This window comes from Vanessa tameamea, chromosome 14, assembly GCF_037043105.1.
Source record: "Vanessa tameamea isolate UH-Manoa-2023 chromosome 14, ilVanTame1 primary haplotype, whole genome shotgun sequence".
NCBI classification, from domain to species: Eukaryota; Metazoa; Arthropoda; class Insecta; order Lepidoptera; family Nymphalidae; genus Vanessa; species Vanessa tameamea.
This window is the reverse complement of record NC_087322.1, coordinates 5,893,006-5,920,087: the sequence shown is the minus strand read 5'-3', so window position 1 is coordinate 5,920,087 and position 27,082 is coordinate 5,893,006. Positions and strand designations below refer to the sequence as shown.

The window sequence follows — 27,082 nt, the reverse complement described above, 5'->3', positions numbered from 1 at the left end:
TTAAAATCCCTTATAAATTAAAACAAAAATAAATTTTAATAATCGAATATTAAACCTTATATATAAGAATGAAACAGAGAAAGAGAGAGAGAAGAGGTCGAAAGAGTGAGGTCGCTTTTTTCTTACGTAACGATTTCTGCCAGTTCACTTTGATGTAAGACGCGTAAAAGAATTTGGTTCCAAAATAAAATTCAAAATAAGTGATAAACTACAATCAATCTTCTAAGTTGATTTACGTCATAAATACTAACAGTATCTGATAATTAACAAAGTTGCCGAAAATATTGTTTTTAGACATGAAAGCGTTTCTCGAACTTTCTATTTCTTTCTGGAAATCTGTATAACAAACAAAGTGAATTGATCCACTTTGTGTACGAAATCGTTTAGTCACGTATTTGTTGACTCCCGAAGGTAAAAGACTTACGTGCCTATTAGAAAGATTTCTTTGTTCTGATATAATAGAAATTCTTTTTTTGGACGTGATCTAGTATAAAAAATGGCATATATTTTTTAAATGTTCATCTTATTATGTTACCTTTATCGTAAACATATACGACGTCTATAATAATATCATTGGAAAAGTACACAACTCCATTTTTAAATGGACACAATATATTTTTACCCCACTCATCTCCCTCTGCCTTGATGATGCCGATTCTGTATTGTCAATATTAGTTAAATCTCTATATTTTGTAATTGCTACATGTGGCAAACAATCAGAAGGTTTACCTGATGGTATGTGGTCACCGTCACCCACGATCACCAGCAATGTGAAGGAAGCTGCTGATGTGCTGAATCTCTGTATACTAATAAATGAGGAAGCTATTTTTTTCGTAATGCAATTAAGCCAATTTACAATAAACTTATACAGGAAGATGTAACGCGTTTCATAGCAGCGGAGATGTGCTACGCAGTTATACCCACTTTAAATTTAGACTGTTGACGTGACAAGCATAAAATTCGTGTTCTTATAACTCCACTGCATATTTTAAAATAAAGTTCTCCCACATGTTTGCGATAAATTCAAAACTACCAAACGATTTTTTATACAGGTTACACTAATGGAATGTGTTATTCACGAGGGAAGGTTTAGGTGCATAATTCATTAAGATTTTTTGTAAATTGCCTGAAATATGATGTTGATTGTTAATAAGGTATCGCGAAAAATTATACTGTCAATAAAAAAGTAACAGCTTATTCCACCACGCTGCTGCAATATATTTTGGTGAATACAAATGTGGTAGAATTTTATTGAAAATAGACAAATGCGGGTTCGCTCATGTTTTTCTGCATCACCGAACTTGAGTTTGAAAACTCAAAGGTGCTTGCCTGTATTTGAACCCAATGATCGGTTAAGATGCACGTGTTCTAGCCGTTGGCCCACCTCGGCTCTCTCGACGAAGCCGGGTCTAGTAGCGAGTATATAAGAAAAGGAGCGATCTTACAATATTCTATTACAAAAACGTGGTTTATCTTTTACAATCGTATCGTTATCGTAGACATAAGTGTAGGAATTTGACCATAAATTGACTACTACATAAAATATCATAATATATATACATATAATACATGATTTGAGATACATTCATATATGGGCTTCATATTTGAACAATAATTAGAGGTATTTCAATTTACTAAAATTATGTTTCTATGTAATTTCTCATTCAGTTGCAGTCTTACTAAGCAGTTGTAGTTTATGTAAAAATATGTCTATAAAAGAAGTACTTCTATATGTATGTGCTTTAACATATTTTAGTTTCATTTTACTATTTATATTGTTAAGTTATTAATTAATAAAAAATAACTTTTATTATTTTTCTGTGTAAATGTAACATGATTACTTTCACTAACCCTCAAATATAAATATACCGTTTCAAAGTATTCGCTTTCAATACAGCCAGGGCTTAAGCCGGATTAAAAGAGCTAATACATCAAATTAGATACTGTGTTTAATTAATAATTTAAAAATCAAATTAAAGGCAATTCCTATAGAATGTAATTTTTAATAAAACAATGTATAAATATTTCTAATTAAAATTTTTAATCAACGCTCATAATGATTATTTATATTAACAGATATTGTTTTACAATAAAACATTTCTATATAACTGTTGTGATTCCTTAATCTATTATTCCATTTATTCTTATATAAATTTAATTAAAACTAAAATCTGTGTTGTTATATTATAGATGGCCGAGCCGAGATGGCCCAGTGGTTAGAACGCGTGCATCTTAACCGATGATTTCGGGTTCAAGCCCAGGCAGGCACCGCTGATTTTTCATGTGCTTAATTTGTGTTTATAATTCATCTCGTGCTCGCCACGACCTGCATGTGTCTAATTTCAACGAAATTCTGCGAAAGAAGCGTGGTGGAATATGCTCCAAACCTCCTCAAAGGCCTTAGCCCAGCAGTGGGAATTTACAGGCTGCTAATATATTAAACACTGAATATGTTTCGGCAAAATAAAATAGATATTCAATTTAGAATCATCAATCATTATTTAAAATGAATATAATATTATATCTGATTTCAAATTCGAAAGAGGGCAAGGGAAATTTATCGAAGATGTTATCGCAACATTTAATACTCTAATTGTTGAATAATAAAATAGTAATGTAATACGGTTTATATTCAATCTATTGCAAAAAATGATGTTACTAGTCAATTCGTCAATCATGACGAATTGAACTTTATTGAAATAAATTATGGCATTTCACAAGGAAGCGTTTTAGGTCCAACTTAATTTCTTATATATATTAATGAACTATATAACCAGAACGTTAACTGGACATCATTTCGTTCATGAAGATGACACTGTAAGCCATATCAAATCTTAAAGTGATCCACTACTATGCTAACAAATCAGTTCTAATAAGTGGCTTATAGATTAAACAAATAACATGTACTTTAAATTGGGTAAACGTTCTCAATGGGTACTTAACCTCAACTTTGGCGTAATGATTGATTATCGTATGCTAATTTCTACAATAATTTTGCTTATTTAAAAGCCAAGATGGTCCAATAGGTAATACGCTTCGATCTTTAAACATTAAAATCTAGGAATGCACCACTGAATTTTTACATGCTGAATTTCTTATAATAATTTGAAAGGTAAATGAAAAGGTTTTGAGAATGTGCCGAAAACAAATGCACGTTGTAAGTTTTGGATGAAATTCTGCAACATATTTATCCCCCAACCAAGAGAATAGCCGCCTGGTGACTTATTCTTCATTCTACATTCGACCTGGCTAATAAATAATAATTTTACTTTAACGGACAGTTATTGTTATCAAAAATACAGCTGATTGCAGATACAGTTTATTTACTTCGAATTGCACTTAAAATTACTACTTACTTATTTTCCTTAATTATACTAAGACATCGAATCGTTATTAAAATATATTTTATACTGTTATAAAGGTTTCTAAAGGATTTAATCCTTTAGAAACGGGTACGTAAGTTTATTTAAATGCAATTTACTTGGCGCTCTTTAATCCCGTCCGTGTCACGCCTGAATAGCACCTGCTGCGCGCCAGATTTCGCTGGCATTTGAGTCGTCCGGCGATCAGAAGTTAAAGTTTTAAGGTTATTATTGCAGCGTACATATGTACGTACTATCTGTACTAATAAAAATATTTGAATAATACTGACTTACGGCTTCTACGACACACATAAAAAAAATGTTAGAAAATTGAATACAAAGTCAGTTTGTTTCAATTTTTTTGTAAAATATATTTAGTTAATCAAAGTATGCACTGTTGTTTTTTATGCTTTTTTGTCATCTCATAGGTAGTTCATTGATCACTTTACTAAAAAAATCATGGGGACGATAATTAATAAACTCTTTGAAGGTGGTTTGGACTGCCGCATCGGTATTGATTTTTTTTTCTTGTAAGAAGTGGTCCAAATTCCGGAAAAAATGGTAATCTGTTAGAGCAAGGTCCGGGGCGTACGTTGCATGGCGCAGACATACCAATTGTAGCTCGTCTAACTTTCCCGATTTGCTTCATGTGGATTAATACAGTTTTATCATTAACCCCGAAGGCTACAGCTGTCTCTGAAGTGCTTTGTAATGAATCCGCTTCCACAATAGCCTTTAATTCTTCATTTTCCACTTTGGTCTCCGGCCGTCCACAGGGTTGGTTCTGAAGGTCGAAATTTTCAAAACGAAAACGTTGAAACCAAAATCGTAACGTGCTTTCTTTTGCGACACCAGCGCCGTACACATTAATCCTTCGAGCTGTTTCTGCAGCACTGGTGCCACGGTAGAACTCGTACTCGTAAATATACCGATATTTCATGTTTTCCATTGTGCAGTAATAAGGGACGCCAAAGAAAAAAATAATGAGGAAAATACAAATGAATGACTGTTTTCAAAAATTAAATGTACCAGCTAAATAAATTTATAAAATAGAATTTGGAATTTTTAACAAAAGATGAGATATTTAAGATCAAAGTGGTCAGTATTACAAAACGCTAATTTCATATGTAAGGACCTAATATTTTGCTTAGTTAATATGACATTGATAAAATATTAAGTGCAATTACACAAGGGACATAACGGAATCAGAATTATTTTACACTTTATGTAAAGCAAGAATCTGAGGGCCATATTAATTACGTAGTATCAGGTGAATTTATTTATCTGCTTTTGGAAATGATATAAAAGAAAAACTCAAAGTATTTGGAGGTAGAACACAATAGGACTTCGAAAAGGTAGAAAACATTGTAATTATCTTTTATGCAACTTATAGTTTACACATTGTATTAGTTAAGCCAGTTTTTTCGAAAGGTTAATTAATAAATACTTTCTTACTAAACTTTTATAAATAACCTTTACATAAAACTTTTCATTTAAAATAACATCAACTGAAAGAAAAACATCTGGTCACGACATGTCCGAAATTGATTTCTTTATATTTTGACATTTGTTGTTAGCAGAAGTCGATAGCGAAAAAAGCGTAGAATTAAAGTGCGTTATTTCATTTTATATTTATGATTCAAGGCATTAAAAATACCGATAGAATATTACGTAAACTGGAATTTTAGAGCCTCTGACAATGTATTTTATTACATGACTACTTAATTCTAATTTCCAGTAGAAAACAGTCTATTCACATACGTGCGTAATAAACTCATCAATATATAAAAATCTTAGCATTTAACAGAATAAATAGTAACGTACTGATAAATAAAACTAAAATACAATCTTAGGTTAGTCATCTTTATGTTTCCTAAAACTAAATATTATCAGTTTATAAGTTAATTCGAACAAAAATTGGGTTCAAATCATTTACAGAAGATGCTATTTTTTTAAACAAATTTCATACCATTTCAAAAGGTACTCCGATGAATGTCAAGTAATGGTCGTTTTAAGAGTCATCGTATATAAAGTCGTGGACGTAGCTATTTTTGATTAACCAACTTTAGGCAGAATACAAAAGCCTATTGCTCATTTTCGTTCATATGCGTGGGTAGGGGTTGGAACGTTTTCAATGGTAATAGAATACTTTATTACGACGCATTAGAATATTGAGTATTCACAAGTAGGCGCACTGGGCACAAAAGCCGATGACATTAGCATTTGATTTCTTTATTCAGTAGTAATCTTGAATGGTTTACTTATTTCAATGAGATACTTTATTTTCTTCACAAGTAAACATAGACGTCTGTGTAAAATAACCAATTTTATATATTACTCGCTGTGCCCGCGACTTCATACGCGTTTGAATTTAACGAAAAAGTTATGGTTGTAGCCTAAGTTACTCTTTATAACATCAGCTTTATGCTAGTGAATGTCCCGTCAAAATCGGTCCAGCCGTTCAAGAGATTAGCCGGAACAAACAGACAGTTAAGAATTGAAAAAAAATATATTTTGGTATATGTACCCGGTACATGGATTTAGTAAATTGCGGTTATTTTAAAATTACAAACAGACACTACAATTTTAGTATATGTACATACATATGAATAGATTGTATTATCAACTATTTTGACATTTGATATATTCAATGATAGATATATTTTATTTTTCTATAGAACAAGGCTTATAGTAACAAATGAGAAATCTTTGACTTAATTCTCATTAGTACAAAAATATTATTGAAAAAAAAACATATTATGCTCATTTCTTTGGCTAGAAGTTACAATAATTTCAAGATCGAATAAACACTCCAACGGCTTCCTTACCGGAATTTAGGCTATTTCACTTTGGAAGACTTATTTGTATACTGTGTACAATAAAATGTATATGCTTTTAAAGCGTTTTTAATAAAATTATAAACTACTAGCTGTTACCCGCTTTGCCTGCGTAGAACATGAATATATTTACAAATTAACTTAAAATATTACGTTAATGTAAGACCTCTTTGTATTCCACATTGGTTTGTTTCAGCCCTTAGGGTAGAATATCCAGAAACGATTAAATGCGAATCAACTAATTTTTAATCGGTAGCCCAAAAATAAAATTTCAAGGTTCTAACTTCAAAATGACGGACTTCCAGACTAACCTGTATACGAAATGTCAACACCTATTTTTCCCTTTAGGCGTAAAATATCAAGAATCGCTTAAATACATATCTACTCATTTTTAATCATTAGCCCAAAAATAAAGTTACCTGCTTCTAACTTCAAAAATGACGGTCTTCCAGACTATTCTATATACAAAATGTCTATAAGTATCTACCCCTTTTTAATCAGTGTCCCAAAAATAAAGTTTCATATTTCTAACTTAAAAAATTACGGACTTTCATACATAGTTTCATCGCTTATTATATACTCCTTTTTAATGAGTATCCTAAATATATAGTATTATGTTTCCAACTTAAAAAATGACGGAAATCCATACAAACGTTCAACTCCTATTTCACCCCTTTAGGGGTAGAATTTCCAAAAATCCCTCCTATGTGGGTGATAGTTTATAATGACATGTTAGTTTATAAGTGTCCTTTCTCAGACTCTAGACTATTTGTGTACCAAATTTCATTTAAATCGGTCCAGTAGTTATGGCGCGAAAGCGAGACAGACAGACAGAGTTACTTTCGCATTTATAATAATAATATGGATAATAACAACATTGAACCTGAAGAAAAACACAAACATAATTATTACTTACATTTACGTATAGATTTATAGGTATTTTTTTACTAATAATTGTAGAATCCCATCCAACGTGCAGGTTATAGATAGTTTCATTTACAGCTGATCATAAAATTCATTAGACAAATTAAAGAACATAAAAAGTCAGTGACGTTAGCACAGATTAGTTAAAAATTCAAGTATTGTATCTTTTGATAGTAAAATACAAATAAATATATAAGTAAGCTATAATAGGGCACACAACCAAGAAAGCGCAAGAAAACAAAGTTCTACTAAGAAGACAGTACGTAGCTCTTTGAGTGCCTGGGTGATTACCGCAGACTGCAGCTAATAGCATTTGAAAATGCGACATCTTACCACAGATGAGATTTTAAAACACTATGTGGAACATCTAAATTGTGATATTCGAACATAAACAATCATGGACGTTGTTAACATAAAAACTTTTTAGTGAAATGTTTATTTACTGTAAAAGCGATGAATACTAAAACTTTTTACATTTGCAACGATATATTTTAGTTTTATTACTTTTAAAAACAATTTTATTCGACGAAAAAGTTTTTCGTTACAAATCGTATTCTAGTTTTATATAAATCCGTTGGTGACTAATTACGAGTATAACGGTGAAGTCCTGGTGCCGAGATCGCGAGTTTTAATAAAAATTGATGCAATAATAAGATTTTGGGATTTAATTAATTCTGAGAAAGTTATCGATTCAAAGTTGAAAGCAATTAAATTCCATCGGATAATGTGTGTAAGAGAATAGAAAGTGTTTACGTACGCACTTGAGTATATCTCCGGTGCAATTTCTTGCCTCCGTTGAGGTCAGACGTATATTATAATAAAAAAAATTTGGTCTTAAATTATTTAACTTTAGACACAGAATATATTTATTATGTAAATTATCGAAAAGATGACACAAATTATATTTCAAAGCTCTTTAAACCAATAATTAACAAGAATGAAATTTCATGGAAATTAGTATTATGTACGTGTATATTGTGTTACCACTGATCAATTCAAAACGTGACGGGAACCATTTTCTCTCTGGTTATGATTTGTGCAATATATATTATGGTCATATATGATTTATTAATTTTAATTATATTTAATAGAAATAATTAGGTAATATTTATTTATTTCTTTGACTCGTATATTTGAATAAAGAAATTTATCTTTTATAAACGAAAAATGTATGTCGATTACGAAAAGTTTAAATTATAAGAAACTCTTCATTGTCGACCCAACAAAAATCTTGCGAATTTTTCATCTAACATCCTAGCACTTTTCGTATAAACGAAGGCATTTGAGTTATCCCGATTACACTTCATTGAACAAATGCGATGGGTTAAGCCATAGAACACAAATAATACGGAAATGAGTTTTATTTACTGTGTATTCATTGAGCTCTGCCAGAATCAAAGTATTATATAATACGTATTCTGTTAATATAATATTGAGTTATTATTACGAACTAATTACAGTAAAATTAGGTTTTCCAACGACCTAACTATAATCAACAATGTATTATGTCACAGATGAGCAGAAAATTAATTTTAAGCATAATTTAAAAAGGTGAAACTGCATCGGACTTCATTTCTTTAAAATTTTCGTATTCTATCCTATCTCGTCTCGCCAAAAACCAAAATCAATTTGAGACATTGCTGAACCAACTGTTTTACGTTTAATGATATGGTATCTAGTTCAAGAGCTAGATAATATAGATACGTTGTATATTATAGAACCGAGATGGCCCAGTGGTTAGAACGCGTGCATCTTAACCAATGATTTCGGGTTCAAACCCAGGCAAGCACCACTGAATTTTCATGTGCTTAATTTATGTTTATAATTCATCTCATGCTCGGCGGTGAAGGAAAACATCGTGAGGAAACCTGCATGTATCTAATTTCAACGAAATTCTGCCACATGTGTATTCCACCAACCCGCATTGGAGCAGCGTGGTGGAATATGCTCCAAACCTTCTCCTCAAAGGGAGAGGAGGCTTTAGCCCAGCAGTGGGAAATTTACAGGCTGTTTATGTTATGTTATGTTACATATATTATAGATACATGCATCAGATAATAACATCTAATAATTTTCTAAAAAAGTGAACATTATAAAATAGTTGCAAGTCTTTTCGAGATTAAAAACTAGTTTCTGGTAAAAATCTGTATTTTTATTTCACCGACTAAAAAATAAAAAATAAAAATCAAGAAAGCGAGCTTGATTTATGTTGGAAAAAGGACATTTTTCTCGGTGAAAGAATGGCGCTTTTAAAACTTAGGTAATTATCACACATTCTTTAGTTAAAATTCCAGAGAAAATAAGCTAAAAACTTGATGCATACAAAAACTTTTTATAGTGTCGATTGAATGTTTACGAAGTGACGTCAACGTTCAATGTAAACTCGCCAACGACTTTCTTATAAAATCAACGAATCGTGATGAATGCTAGCAGTAGTTTTTAATATATTTTAAATAATAGATTAATATTTCACTTAGTAGTAGACCATTTTTCAACCCGTCTGAATAGAGACCACGCTATTGTCGTATATTCAACCGCCAAGCAGCAATACTTAGTATTTTTGTATTCCAGATTGAAGGGTGATTGAGCCAGTGTAACTACAGGCACAAAAGACATAACATCACTATTCCCAAGGTTAGTGGCGAAAGGCGTTGTAAGGAATGGTTATTCGATGCAGGTGGTTGGAACATTTTTCCGGTATAAAAAGGAAGATTTGTTATTTTAGACACTATTAATATTAAATAAAACTGACTGGGCCGTCTCGGTTCTCCAACCAATAATACAATGTAATCGAATTCCAATTCAAAATAATGAATCTTACACTTTTATGAATAATTTAATGAACAAAAGTCGAATTTCGATCAATGATTGATAACTAATTCGAAAACTTCGAATTAATTCCACTGTCGCAGACGAAACGGTCTTGATTTTAACTTAAAAGGTCTGCTGCTGCTAAGAAACCCTAGACGCCCTGAAAACTCGGACCACGGAAGCGGTGACCCGGGTGTTCCTGGCATTGTCACTCGACGTGGCGAATGCCTTTAACAGGCTCATGTTCATGATGATTAGGAAGCTCCGATACAATAAGGTGCCGATTTATCTGAGATGGCTGTTGGAGGTGTGTTTCCACCAGGTGGCGATCCTTTGGGTGGGGGCCGATTAGCAGTTGGTCCGGAGACGTATGTGACGACCCCTGAATAGTTTCGTACCGCTGGTTTTTTTGTAGGTTCGGAGCATTCGGCACGAGAGTCTCACATGCAGACCACCCTCCCTCCTCCCTCACTTTAGTTTTTCTAGCGAGAACGAAATAACAAAAAATATATATATAACTACATGCAAAAGAGTAATAACATTTAATTTCCCAAGGTCAGTAGCGCATGGGTGATGTAAGGGATGGTTAATATATCTTACTTCGCTAATGACTATGAATGGTTACTATTAAGTAGCCCATAAGCCAGTCTGCCTACCTATTTTAAGATAGATAATGAAGAAAGATATTGTATAGGTCTGTATGTTTAAGATTTCAGTGTATAATTATTTAAATGGCACAAAACAAAGGCTTTTTTTAATTTATTATATTAACAATAGAAGTAAGAATAATAGAAACTACTATACAAACGTAATGGAATTTCAACTGAGACATATAATAATTATGATAAATTATAATTAATAACACTACGAAAGTGTATTTCATACTAAGTTTCAATTTTTTTTTTTTTTTATTAGACAAGAGAATATATTCATTAACATAAGAATTGATAAGTTTCAATAGGTAATACCTATTACTTTACTACAAACACAAACCCTCTTTAACATTGTAAAAAATTTTTTATATAATATATTTTTCTTTATTTTCTTTCTATTCCGCTATTTAACTATATTATTTATATTATTACATTATTGTAACCCTATGTGAATATAATTATAATCTTCCAACTACCTTCCAAAGGTATCCAGGTTTGCTACTAGTACCAATCCAAGATACAAATGACCTTGCGAGAAACTCTTTGCAAAGTTTTGCTAAATTAACGTCATAACCAGCTTGATGAATAATAATGACGGCGTTTTGCTTCGTGTAATGCAATTTTCGCATAAAATACCCCACTTTATACTTAAATAACCATTTACTTAATAAAAAGTAAATTTTATGAATTAATTATCAAAATTCACATTCACATAATTATAAACTCAATTTGTAAACTGAAATAGGAATTCATTAAAATTAAAGTTTGTTCCCATTGGCTTTAATTTAGGACAATATATCACATGTATAACAAAATTTTATTATTTTATTTTAAGCTCTAAGGTCATAAGAATAAAGTATGTTATTGTAAAGTGTTTCAGATAATCTGTGTGTTGCAGCTTGTAACTCCACACACGCGCGTAGTAATAGTTAATAACAAAGACACTCGAGTTTTATCTAACTCGCATGTGTAATGATTCGTATCTCCTATAATGTATAATCCCAATTTAAATATTATATTATCAACATTTTTCCAATTCCGGTAATTAATTAGATTCATCTGCGATCATGCTGAGAATCATGCATGTGTCAGATTAAGTAAGAAATAAATAAATAATAAGACGATTACAAACAAGGCTTACACTATGTATTGTACACAATTCTGTAATAATAATAATTTAATTTAAGAGGACAGTCCTTGCGGAACGCCTAAATAGCGCTTACTATTTTCGAAATATCTTAAAACTGGAGCATTGATTATGGATGAAAAAAAACATTCAGTATCTTAATAGATAGATCTCAAGTTTCACCGCGTGATATTTATAAAATTTGTATTAATAACTCAGTAAATTCATCGTCAACATCACTCCAAACACTGAAATCGACCTTTTCTATTAACGTTTTTTAAGCTATTTAGCTGCTAGTTTATACATGTATTTTTGGTTAAACGGGGACACAAAAGTGTAAATAATAAGTTCACCGTGTTAAATTTCTATTATATCACATAATATTATAGTAATTTTTATTTAAATATTGCTTACTTTTTGGCATTCGTCGTCCATACTTTTTAGTATGGAGAAAATCATTTGACGGTTTTGACTTATTATTCGACATCGCTGTCAATAAATTTTCAGTCCCTCCCCAGATCTCAAGGTGGGAGCACGTCAGTTTTTATTTCGAGCCGAGTCTTATAATTTCGCGAATCGTCTACGCACACATAGACAAGTTAGCATAAGGGTGGGGCGCGAGTGTCGTGGGATGCAATTGTTAATTTTTACTTTTCAATATTTATCGACTATTAGTCAAGTCACATATTATTAAGTTAGTTCTTTGATAAATAAATATTTTTGTAATAATTAATAAAAATTGAACGATTTTAATTGGCTTTTTAATTACCCTGTATGAATCTACCCCATGGCGTACGAATTTACCGCATTTACTGTACGAACGTACCCCTACCATACCAATACGTGGGGTACATTCGTACAATTATTTTATGTAGAAAAAAGCCTATAACCCTTTAACCTTTTGTCATAATTGTTTTGGACTTTTTTGTAACAAACTATAATATATTTGTTACACTTAAGCACATAAACTAGGTAAATACGGCAATTAATCACATCGTAAAAAAATAAAATCTGAAAAGTGTACAAAGGGTAACTATTTTCCCCTAATGTCGAATTAAAAGTACAAAATTGTAAGGATGAACATAGTGAATACCCGAATGAACCTGAATGTAATGTAATTTTTGCACTATCCTGCTTATTTTTTTCTCTTAATACGAAATTTAAAACAAACGCCAACTCATACCCAAACTCATGTCGTTTAGTTCGTCTGCTTAATTTCTAATTATTTAAATGCTTAATTAAAATAGTGCATAGTGCTAAGCAAAAACGGTTGATATACATTCCATTTTGTACTGATGCTATACTTAGTTAGTACCTTTCAAGACCAGATACCGTCAGCGGGCCGCCCCCTGATTTTTGTGTAATATAAAATAATTTTAATTGACTTGTTTAACCAAGAAGATTTATGTCTTTAGTTTTTAGTTAATTAAAAAAAAAAACTGATTAATATTTACCTCCATTATTTTTATTTATAAAATTTAAGTAAGTGATTATTTAATGTGTCTTAACGCCCTAATTCGTTATACCTACCAACCTTAAAATATCCAGAAAATAATAATTTAGTTAGAGGAGAGCAGTATCAATAAAAATCATAATGTATATGAGGCATCTTAATGCACTCTGACTGCACCCTATGCTAACAAATAATTTATAATTGTGTTTGCGAGTGACAACCTTATAGCTAATACATTACTCATAAATAAATGTATTTTTATAAATCCTACGTTATGAACGCGCAATGAAAATTTAATTTATTCGTTGCAACGAAAACAAGCAACTAATTGTCTAGGGGGTGCGTACGATACACTGCACAATGCAAGTGTATTATTGGAAAATACCTATGTGTGTGTTCTAAAATAAATTCCCACGCTGACAAACTATGCTCTTAAGTTATTTTTGAATCGTGTTAATAACATTGATATTAAATAAGAGGGTACTCTGACTTTTCTGTGACATTATTGTGAGTCACGTGATTTGTAGTGAGGCTTATATAAGTGATGGAAGCTCGGTACAGAACACTCGCCCCAACGTTCGGAGACGCTGTAAAGGCCAGTAGGGCCAACAGCACTACTTCAAACATGATACAAAAAAAAAAAGGTACAGAACACTTTACTTTACTCTTTACTCTTCCTGGAGCAGCAAGGTGTTAACATTTAAGGTACGATATAATTTTGTGATAAAGTATAATTGTTATTGCTTGTTAAATTATTGATAATATTATATGAATTGTGTTTTTTTTTGCAATTACCAAGATACAAAGTTAGTATTAAGGTAATTGGTGTTAATGTAAATATTAATTGATACAATATTACGATTACTACAGCTATCATAATGGCTAAATAAATATTCGTGTTTCATACATAATCTTTTATTGTCTTATAACCTTAAAATATAATAAAGAAATAGAAATTATCTTAAAATATCCTGACATAATGTATTAAGTCTCTATAAAAAAATCTAACACATGCGATTGAGAGGATTGTGACGGGTCACAGAGGGGGACAAAGGGTTTAAGAGCCCGAAAACATGAAATAGGCTATAAGAAGGTGTATGTAGGCTATTTAAGTGGCTAAGAAAAACAGAACTTATCGCAAAGTTCAATTTAGAGACGGGTTAATAGTCAAACCTGTATCGCCACAGAGCTGCACTTTGCAACTGCAGTGTACTTTTAGGGGTCACGGTGAAATGTGCAATATATCCCTTGTGACTCATTATGGCGTGGAAAGTTTGCTCATGTGTAATGGTTAGTTGAGATATCAAGGAACCCCACTTGTTTAACACGTGGATATTTTTATATGTATTTTCAAGCTTCGAAAAAATGCGTTATCTTGTACCCTTTTTAAAATTTAATTTATAGTCGGCTGTAAACCTTCTGAAACTCTTAATTATATATTATATTGATTACTTCATTATTTTGTAAGCTAACAAAAGTCGAGTTTCAAACTCTCAAACAACAACTTTTGAATATATTATTCATTACTAATAACCCTCATTATCTGCCAAAATCAGTGTTGTTAAAAATAAAGAAATACTGCAGATTTACTTTTATTAATTTTTATTTTATCGGTAGGTGGACGCTCAAATGGGTCATCCGAAGGTGTTCACCTCCTAGATATTATTGCCGTATGAAGTCTTAATCATTTCATACATAGCCAATGTGCCACCAACCTTGAGAACTGAGACGTTATGTATCTTGTGCCTTAATTCACTTTGGCTTAATCATTCTTTAAACCGGAATACAACAATAAGTATTACTGCTTGGCGGTAGAACTTGTCATGTCTGGGTACCTACCGAGACGGGCTTGCACAACGCCCTACCACCAGCAATAATAAACCAATTTGAGACAAATGCATAAGTTTTTCTGTATCCATTCTCGAAATCAACGATTTGGCAACTCTTCATCTAAAAAGTCCTGATCACTACTCCGCTGCCTAGATATTTTATCCTCAAATTATGGGCATAATGTGACATATCATTCTGCTTCGTGATTTACGGTAAAATCGTACTGTTATATTAAATTGCTTGTAGGTATATAAAAAGTTTACATAATTTTTGATTCGTAAAAGTATATACAATATAACTATTTTATTCGAAGAGCAAAAGCCTTTTGTCAACCTGGTTTTTGTCATATGGTGAAGGTTATCGGAAAAACGATACAATCGATTTTATTAATGTGAACATTTTTTTTTGGCGAAATGGCATTCGCTATTCAAACTAAGTGAATGCTAGCCGAATAAACACTCATATATTCCTTGCATGTAAACCCGCTCTGTAGGGTCAGCTTCATAAAAATGGATTGCATTCAGAACGTGCTTGGATTAAACCATAGATCGTAATGTAGTATGAATCATGTTTATATTAAAAATATTCTTTTGTAAACTTTGTTAGTGTGAATGGCGTGATGAAAACTGAGTTTATTGGTGATTCGTCTTGATGGAATCTACATTCAAGGTTCACATTTAATTTTATCTAGTAACCAGAGATTCAAAAGTTCTTTATTAAAAAAAAAAGTTTATTTAGTAAACTATTTTTTTTTTGTTTTTTTTTTGTTTGTTTGCAAATCGTCTACTGTCAATTAAATCCATGAAATATAAGCTCATCGTGAGAATTTGTGCTCATATGGGTACCATCCACTCGTCAGTTCTATTGCCATAACCATTTTTTGTGTGGTTTAGTTTGGTATTATGTTATTTTCATAAAATGGGTTACTCTAACTCCGTTTCTCTTCAATATTTATTGCCTAATACCACCATCACAAACGACGTGACCGTGGGTCCACTGTCTCCTAACACAGTCAGTTTCAAACTCCACATTGTTGAATATTACACGAACGTATGTAACATTGATATTTAAACTCGCCTCATTGTAGTGTCTTTGAACAACTGTTACATCAAATAAGAGGCAGGAATATTTTGACGTGTTTGAATATTTTAATTCGTAACAAAATTTAAACATATACATACATAGAATTCCTAATTGCAATCACTGTTTCAAAAACAGAGTATATCAATCACTATTTTAATTTCATTCGCACTGATCCGATTACTTGCAAATCAATCGCAGACTGAACACGTCACTAACTGGCGCGGAAAAAAACTCTGCCATTTAGATTGATGGACATTTTCTATCGGAATATATGGATTTATACTGACCGACAATAGAACGGAGTTGTACGGTAATATATTTCCTGATACATTTTTACTCACCTCAAATTTATTCCAGGACATAAACGTCACCTTATACGTCACTCCGTTAACAATATTGACAATAGTATACTGGGAAGTAGCATAAAGTTGTTCTTAACAATAGTGTTAACTTTTTTCAAAAGTAAGTAATATAAAGTAAGTGTATTCTTAGTGATCTATTAAAAAATATTTGCTTACTAACAACTACTATATTATATAGTCGTTCACTGTAAAACTTTCCCCAACTATGGAAAAAAGTCACACCGTTTGGAAAAATATTACCTATTTATTATTATAAATATTAATATTTGATACCTCATAACCCAGAATATCAATACCTGCAGTATAATGTCCTATACATTATACTGCAGAAATAACTAAAATAAACTCGGCGAGACTTATCTACCTCAGTGAACAAGTGGTAATTTTACCACGAAGTCTAACGAGCAAATTCTACACGCCAATCTCTTAATATGAGGACCTTATTTGAGTATCTATAGTGTGATATTATTTGGTTCGTACCAATTTGAGTTAGCAGTAATTGGCATAATAATCTTATGAGATAGCAATACGACATAATCAGAGAGAGTTTAGGACCAACGGTTTCAACTGAATTTCGCAGAAATACATATCAGGTCACATACGTTCACACATAGATTTTCACAGAAGCCCAACATATTTATATAGTTCCTACCCAAGATTTGTACCCAGGACCTAGTGATCTGCATTAATATTATAAGCCAACCAATAGAGGCATATATATTAAGTTAAACTATTTTTATGTAAAATAATTCTATATTACATTAAACTGGATCACCCGACGATCAAGGAATTGGAATATTATGCACTACAAAGCGTATGTTCTTATCAACAACATTCCGTTCATAAGTTGTAATCGATTCTTTTGTGGACAGCAATTCTATTGAGATAAAAACTCTATCAGTGTCTTGAACAGAGAGCTTTTTAATTAACAATGAAATATTTGAACTACGATAATACTAAAGAATAAAATTATTCAGTGAAGTAATAATATTATCATTGTGAGCGTTTATCTTTCATTATGTTCATATATTTTTTTTTAGTTGATTTGAACATTTAATGCTTAGAAATATTTTGTGATATCAAATGCACAGAACTTAATAAATGAATTAAACATTTTTTAAAGAAAGTCAATTGCTTTATAGAAAGGCTTAGATTTGAAAGGTTTTGCTGCAAGTGCTTATATGAGCGAATTTCTTCAAATGTATTCCTAAAATAAATGCTATCAAGAGATCTCATTGAAGTAAAGTTATACCGCCTTTTAAAACTACAAAAGCAATTCTACTTATTAATGCCTACCTTTCCCGGTTTATGTAAAATGTTTGATGACAAAGGTAATTAAGAGCTTAAATTCAGAAATCCCTATTATATGGACAGAACACGTACATATTTATCTCATTGTTTTATAATTAACTTAAATTACTGAATAAGATTATCGTAATGAAACAAATCCTAATGAATATGTATCGTTTCATCACGATAAACATGATTTCAATATAACCTAAATACAGTTATATCAGGTTTTTTTTAAATTTAAATTACACAAAAATATTTTTACTGTTCAATTAGTTAACTCGATAGTCACTCAAAAAAAATAATTCTACAAGAAACAGTTTTCCGCGTTATTTATAACACTTGCAGTCAATTTCGGTAAATCTTTTCAGTGTTCATAATAAAGTAGGAATACTAACAGCTTCGTAACAATGATGTTGATTATTGAAGAAAAATCAATGGCAATCAAAGATTTCACTTCAACTAATAAAAACCCAGTTTCAGATTCCGCAAATTCAATACATTCTTCCAGGATGTGGTATTGGTTCCTTTGTTCCAACTCCTTCGACATTTTAGATATAAAAATAAAATTATTAAATTAAAATTAAGATTGGCCGGTTCTTCGCAGTAAAATTTGCTCTCCGAACTGGTGATAGCTTTACATTTATCTTAACATTGTAACAGTATAGTACAAAAGTGCTTTTATTAGTATATTTTAATTTTGATTATAATAATTATTCCTTAATTATGAATTATCGTTATAAGTGATAAAAAACTCATTAATAAATAAAGTTACCTCGATAAAAGATTATATATTAGATAAAAAGCGTGGAAATATCATTCGTTGATTGTCATACAGGATATGAGAATTTAACAGTATATCACTGATTAAAATCATTTCATTCGTGAAAAAGAGTAAATTCCCTGCAACACCTACATTCCCGATTGGTGATAGTTTTATTTCATTCTGTGAAATGGCATTTCAAAAATGCTTGCAAGAGCCTACTTGTATGAAGTACTTTTAATTTGAATGATGTGTGAATCCTAACATATGCCAAATTCAAAAAGTAACTTATAACCTGTCGCAATTCAAACGCACTTGAACCGCAATTCAAACTTGCTTCATACCAAATTTTATCAAATCCGGTTAAATGGTTAGGCCGTGAAAGCGCAACAGCCAGACAGACAGAGCTATTATTATTATTATATAACATTTATAACATAACAGTATCTAAAACGGGATATTTACCATGTTTTTTATTTTTATTTGGTGGAGCTCGATATTACGTACGAGAAAGGAGGTAGTCCGATATGGACACTTCTAATGCCGTCAACATCTACCCGAAAACGTCAGTCTCGTGAACAAGACATTCGTAGATAATGTCGAAATATCGAGCTCCACCAAATAAAAATAAAAAACATGGTAAATATCCCGTTTTAGATACTGTTAGTAATAAAAATAACCATGTTAATTTAAAATCTTATTTATAACATATATATATATATGTGTAGATTAAATCTGTTCAGGGTTGTAAAGTTAAAAAAAACGACTAATCACAACAGTACAAAAAGAAAGAAAATCATACGCGTCTTATCGTAAAGTCCTACGCCGCCTTTTGAGTAATTAATTTTTCGAGTTTATCAGATCGATATAGCAATAACGACTTATAGTGTGATATTATCTGGTTCGTAGTAATTTTAGTTTGTAGTAATTGGCATAATAATCTGTTGGTTGGCAATACAACACAATCGGTGAGAGTTTAGGAGCAACAGTTTTACATACTGACTTCGGGCTATTGAACTTGAGAGAAATACATGCACAGGTCACATACGTTCACACATAGGTCTTCACAGAAAAACCCAACATATTTATAAAGGACTAAACCAAGATTTGTACCCAGAACCTAGTGGTCTGCATTAATGTAATAAGCTAAGCAATAGAAAAAGGCAGATATATTATGTTAAATTATTTTTATGTAAAATAATTCCATATTTCGTTAAAATGACCACCTCACAGTAAACCTCACAAGTACTATATCAATATTTAAAATATTTTTTTTTTTTGTAAAACCGATTACCGAATATAATATTTGATTTCGTCTGTACATAAACCTTAATAACTTAAAATAATACTATAATTATGTACGTTTTAGGGTGAAGCTTTAAGAGGATTAATTAAGCAAGTTATACAACATTTTTGTTACATATTTAATTCTTTTGGAGTCAGTGTCCATATCTAAGTAAATGTGCTTAGCATTGCTTTGGCTGACTACTTCACAAATAAATATTCTACGACAAATGTTCAGGTAATTTTAAAGATTCGTTGGAGAACCAACCGAGTTTAACTTTTAAATTGGACGATGGCAATGCTAAAGTATAAGTTTTTAGTTCACTCTTGACTTTTATTGAATGTTAAAGGCAGTTTAGCATAGTTTGTTACTTTTTTAAACAATAATTAGGTATTCTTAGATAAATATATGCCATATTATAGAAATTACCGGATTGGTTCGTGCGTTATAATTTATTTAAGAAATTGAAAGTGTAAAGTGCTGGAAAGAGCCACAATATGGAGCAGCTGTCTTATTGAAAATATCTTAGGCTCTAGAGATCCCGAGATCCCTGAGGCTTAATCCCCGAATTGGACCAATAATATCATTAAGAATCTAGGCTGTCGTATATATTTTAAAAATGTACATCCCTTAATCGCTGGCAAGAATTGACAAGGGCCCTTTGAAAGTATTTGTGATAAAGCTGAAAAGCAATTTTATTTAAATCCTTGTCCACTAAATTCGATAACAAATATTTATTATTATTGGTAATGTTGATCAAAGAAACTAAAAGATGGTAATGAATTCTATTAAATATATTGATTTAGGGGTTGTCTTTTCCCTAAACCGTTTTATTACACTCCGTGTCTACAATTCTATAGCATATTTACTTGACACTTGGATAATTCCAACATATCAATTTCGATTCGAACCAAGATTCATTGGATTTTTCTATCAAAAAAACTCAAAGTTAAAGCCGGGAACTTGGAAGGCTACAGTTAAACACTTACTCACGTGCCTCAGGAGCCACGTAAGTACGGTCGTATTGTATTACCGTTCCGACAAACTATAAGAATGAAGGCACTTGGAGTTCACCTATGTTTGCGCAAACACGAATTATATAGTGTTTCGTATTTATTTGCTGTGACGAAGATATGGTCAGAGAGACTTTTAAATGTTTTCTTTTGCAATAGTTTCATTTATGATATTATAATTTTAAAATTAAATAGATATAAGAAATTATAACATGAATCTGAACAATAAATATATATTTTTTTTATTAGACATTCCTACTCTCACAAAACAAATTCTATTAAAAGTAATAAGAATCATATGAAATGCATTTTCATAACATTCCAAGAACGTAAATATATTCTTATCGTATTTTTAGTAATGAACAACTTTTCATAAAAACATATTAATTTTCATGACTTACTGCGAAAACTTTCATAAGATTTATTTTTATTTAGTTGTAGCTGACGTTTCTCAGAAACCATTACATTACGGTGTGCATTCTCTCAATTCTTGGTATATTTTTATTCATTCGTATTCTGTATCTTCATGGTGATTTAAATAAGTGGGTATAACGACTACCAGTATAACTAATCTCTAACAATGTTGAAGTTGAACAAGTTGAAAAACACATTCATCCATAAAAATTACAACAACGTACAAACGGAAGTTTAAAAAAACTTCTAAATAGGAAGCTAATAAGAAGAAATGGAAAAAAAAATATACCGTACGACAAAATTTCAAGATTATAAATACCTCAATCAAAAACATAATATATATTTTTATAATTGTTTCATTGTTCTGAGCGAAATCTTTTTAATTTACACGAAACCTGCAAAAATCATAATAGAGACATAATTTTGTCTACTTGGGAAAGTCATTGGCACAATTGATGAAATTAAAATTATTTCACAATGAAAGTTTCATAATGAGTAGTCTTTCAGACGACCTTCGGATTTTCATACATTTATTACAAAGATTTAACTTTCAGAGACGGGATTGCTTACTTGAATAAAAGGTTGAATTATGATAATGTCCTCGTGACCGATTTCTGTCACGACTTCCAACTGAAGCTGAACAACAGCGCAGGGCATATTTTTGTGTTAAAGCGTGTGGATGCAAACAGGTATACACTCTACGTTACCATCATCCGATGGGTCAGCAATCCGTATTGACTCGAGAGAGTTCAGAAGCCAAACCAAATTACTTCACATGTACGAGACACTGCCTAGGTCCACCGCTAAGAATCTATTGACAGAAAAACCTCAGATATCTTTGGAAAATACCAATACTTCTTTCACTACTGTGTTTAACTGATCCGCGGCTTGATGTTCGAACCTTGGGGTCTGCAGTCTTATAAGATAAACTATCACGGTGATGGAAATTGGAGTTACGATGAATATTTTTGTAAGTTAATAGAAATTATATTCAGTATTACTTAGATAAACTCTGTAAACTTCTTTCAAACCAGGACTTTCTAAAAATTTTATTTTCTAATAGCTTGTCATGTTTTCTAAACTTCTACAGAAATTAATATTAGCTTCTAAGAAGTATTGAAAGTTTTTTCTAGTCCATAAACTTCTAAATATGAATTCAAAATCTTTTTTATCTTATACTATACCAAAGATAATAACTTGAAATCGGAGTCACAAAAATCAGTCACCGTGAGGATGAAAAGGGAGAAACGTTAATATTTAAAACGTTTCGGTTTGTAACTAAAATATAACGAATCCTACAAGTTTAAAAATTTACATGTATGATCCGTTTACGTGGAAGTATTATAATTTCAAATAAAGCTTAAATGGGGGCTTCAAATGTTCTAGAGTAGTATTTTCATGATTGGTAGGCGCGTAATGGGCCACCTGATGGCCACTGTGAATGGTCACGATCGCTTGACGTTGTAATAAATATTAACCATTTTTGACATACAAATGCGTTACCAATTTTAGGAACTAAAATGTTATGTCCCTCTTGCCTGTAGTTACACTGGCTCATTTGAACTTCAAACACAACAATACTGAGTAATGAGGCTTTTCTCTCCCTACCGATGATATAAAAAAAATGTCTATTTGTAATATTAAAATAACTGCTTATTACTAAATGCATATGTATGTATACACGGTACATGTACAAAAATAACTTTTTTTTTTCAATTTTTGTCTCTGTCTGTATGTTTGTTCCGGCTAATCCCTGGAACTGCTGGACCGATTTTGACGGAACTTTCACTGGCAGATAGCTGATGTAATAAGGAGTAACTTATTCTACAACAATAACTTTTTTGTTAAATTCAAACGCACACGAAGTCGCGGGTACAGCTAGCATAATCTAGCAAAAGAAGGATGAACCGTCAAATACAATTCCATTGACAAAATGACGTACACTTGAGCTTGCTTAGTATTACGCATCAATTAATACTCAATAACACTTTATACTCTGTGCCCCGCTTGAAAGGGTCAGTGAGCCAATCACAAATAAGAATATTAATTGCAGCAATGTGAACTTTCATTAGCATTGGTCACTATATTGACCTTAGAGTAAATCGTTACGACGTGAAACTCTTTAAAATACGTATGAGTATAAACAAGTATTAAAGTAACAAATAAATAAGAACTCGCTTTAAGAAAGTATTTTCGTTTACTTCGTTTTCTCGGCCTCAAGGCTTAACGCCGGATAAAATGAGCTAACACTTCACGACAAACTACGATTTCTTTGTTATAAAATAAGCTTGAAGATATTTCATTTCTACCACGTAATGTTAAACTTAAGTTTTACTAGTTTTTCATTACGATTCCGATTATAATTTTATGTTTCTTAATAATTCATGAAATTCACTAATTATTTCCTTCCTTTAAAAATCACACAACTTTTAAAATAACAAAAAAGGAAAAAAAGTTATTACAAAAACCATTCAAGTGTAAGTTGGATTCGCGTGGAATTTGTACTATCACGATAGAAAATAAGACCAAAATTATTGTAATAGGTATACAACGACAACTATATCTATAAAGATATTATAAGCTCAAAATAAATGGTAAAATTGACTGATCGTAATACTATCTGAAAATAAAAACATACAGACCTGTTTGATGTGAACTGTGGAGACAAAGACTGAAGAAAATAAAATGTACAACCTACCACCAACCATGCTTGGTGCGAATGAATAAAAGTCATAAGCTCTAATTGAGACCATGTACGTAATTACCTATAAAAAAAAATAATCCAAAGAAGACTTACAAAATACAGAATACAATTTTGTCACAATATAAGTGAGGCGACTACCAAGACCACTTAAGCAATTGATCTTGATGTTGAGGAGAAGAATACTGTAGCTTATTAAATATTTGCAGCTCAAAATAAAAATATCATACCTTCATTTTTTTTTATAACGAGCCAAAAATAGAATTGTTACACTTACTTATTGATGGTCAAAAAGCTACCACTGATTCGGAAATTAACACCTCGGACCCGAAAAGAACCGGCGAAAGAATCTCAGCGGGATTTCTTTTTTATTTATTTTTTTAAATGCCATTTTTCAACTATTTTTTCATAGCCCTTTCATAATTATGTTATGTCATGACGATCATACTTTTTTAATTCCTCATTTCCGACTCAAAATCATTTATTTACGCGTAGCGTAACGTAAATAAATTAGTTGTTTTGTTTGTGTTTGGAATTTGAAATGTGAATTTCCTACTATTATTGACGAATGCGGAGATAATAGACTGAAACAAACAAACGGATATACACTTGATGCGATGTTTTAATGGTTTCGTTGTTTCAATGGATTCACGAAACCTTATAAATATATAATATCGGAACCAAATAAAAAATATACATATTTTCTAAAGTCTTAAAATACTAAAGGATTAAATTAATAAATTTATTTAACTCTGGACGTAATGTGCTGTCTTAAGCTTTTCTTCTTATAATCATTATCCTGTCGAATAATTAAATTAATATCTCGGGACTTTGTCGAAGCCCCTCTGGGTATCATCCACTTTTTCTACCGGGGAGTATTAATACTTAATATTGTTCAAGCTCAAAGAACACAACATCTCAGGTTAGCAGAGCATTATTTATGTCTGACATGCTTAAAATTAAATAAAAAAAAGATCGTTACTATTTATCGCATCAATGTGAGTTTAAGTTAGTTTTCAAATTAAGATATCGATATTCAATTCCAAATTTAAACTTATCATTTTAACTAAAACAAATTTGTAAGATACATTATATTTGTACAAAATAATATAAGGAACTGTTCCAAGGAGCGAAAAAAATCTTGATAGTTTTAGGTTTGGTGCTGTTCTACAATTTTATTTTAAATTGAGTATATTTACGATTCTCGGCGCTTTAGTAAAATGTCTGCGGATCGGGCGTAGCCGAGAATTTTATTGCCACTTGTTATATTTTCTATCTCTTTCCTAACTCCTTTTAAATATTTTATTCTGTGAGGAATCTTTTATGTATTTTCAATTTCATATTTGCTTTATGTGGCGAATTTATTATTAAGCTTACGCCATTTTTTCGTAAGTAAGCCGCGTGATTTAAAATTATTATACAATACGTTTAACAGAAATTATAAGCACAAAGGTGTATTGTTGACATTCCAAGTGTATCTCTGTAAGTGTATATCTTAAATACAATAAATATTATTTTAGATTTAAAATGTTAAACACAATTTGAAACAAAATGCTACTAGTTACTAGTAATATTACTATTACAGTAGTAGATTATAATGGAATTATAATACGTTGCAGTTGATAGATAGTTTTAAATGTACCGAAGATTAAAAAACCATATATTATAGCCTATTATATCTTTTTTGATTATTTATATTGGTTTTAGCGACATGATATATTAATTTTAAAAATTTTGAAAGCAGTTTAAATTAAGTCATTTGTTGGTATTATTAAATAATATCATATTAATGAAACATTAATAATACCCAAAGCTATGCATATCATAGAAGATATTATGAATTATGTATGTTATTGTTATTAAATTTAAAATACTATAATTACTAATTTAATATGTAAAAGGACAACTACTGAGTTTCTTGTCAATTCTTTACGGTAGTCCGTACAGCCGATGACAGCTTTAATCTTGTAATTTGTCCACTTAAAAGTGCTCGTAAAGGCGTAGTTGAATGAAAATTTACTATTTTTTATTTAATTGTCGATTAAATTGCATAACCTGGATGTTATGCCATTTCATCTATTTTTATAAATAAACCTCATAATATTTTCCAGCGCATTTATTTTTATTCAAACAAAATGTAGCGTCGATATGCATGTACGTACGTACAGAGTTATTTGTATTTCAGTTTATATGTTATGAACGAATATGAAAATTAAACTAGTATAACTTTCTCGCAGAACATCTAGAACTTCTGGTTTGAACGTGAACAAATCCACATTGCTTGTTTGTTACAGAGTGTTTGCATTAGTCAACCAGAGTATAGAGAATACTTAAACATGTAATTTATTCATTACGTTTGATATGTTACATGAAACTGTGCTGTTTTATAATATTCTATAATGAAATTCATATAAATACCAATTCAGATCTTTGAATTTGGATCCTTTTTTTATAACATAGTTTGGCGGACGGATAATTGAACTAGCTGATGGTAAGTGGTCACCTCTACCCATAAACATTTTCGGCGTAAGATATTTAATTTATCCCCAATACGCTAACAACAACATCCTTGGAAACTACCTATCCTTTGTACCTGTAGTCACACCAAATCACTCAATCTTCAAACTGGACCACAACAATACTAAAAAATTGGTGCTTGGCGGTAGAATAAATGGGTATAATGAATGGGTGGTACCTACATAGACGGACTTACACTAAGTCTATTTTAGCCTAGTATAAGTCTTAACAAAGATAGCTGGGCCTTTGTACCGTAATGCTTAACCACTAAAACTCCTGTGCCGGCAGACTTTGACATGGATTGCGAGGGCTTGGGATCTTTTAATAATATCGCATTCGCTGCATTCGTTTGTTCGACGAAGCCTCAGAAGGAATCAAAATAAGCTATCACTAAACTAGCTTGATACGTGGATTAAAATGGTTGTGAGATAAATGTTTAATATTATACTTGACATGAGAACTAATACTATTTATGTAAGTCAATAGTATACATCTATTAGTATACGTATATAATTCTAGTGTCACGATGTTTGTCCGGAGTTTATTATAAAAATGAAACTTTGTGGCTTAAATACATGTATATATGTACGTAAATATGTATACGGTCTAATTAATTTTTTAAATATGTAATTCATAAACACATTTAGCAAATGTTTAT

At 31.1% G+C, this 27,082-nt stretch overlaps 1 protein-coding gene across 1 annotated transcript; it reads right to left on the bottom strand.

Moving 5' to 3' along the window:
- Positions 1–3,834: 3,834 nt before the first annotated feature.
- On the bottom strand, positions 3,835–4,311 carry LOC135193640 (histone-lysine N-methyltransferase SETMAR-like). Its single transcript, XM_064217012.1, has one exon. It carries the CDS (start codon positions 4,309–4,311, stop codon positions 3,835–3,837), a length of 477 nt encoding a protein of 158 aa, XP_064073082.1.
- Between the last annotated feature and the right edge of the window lie 22,771 nt (positions 4,312–27,082).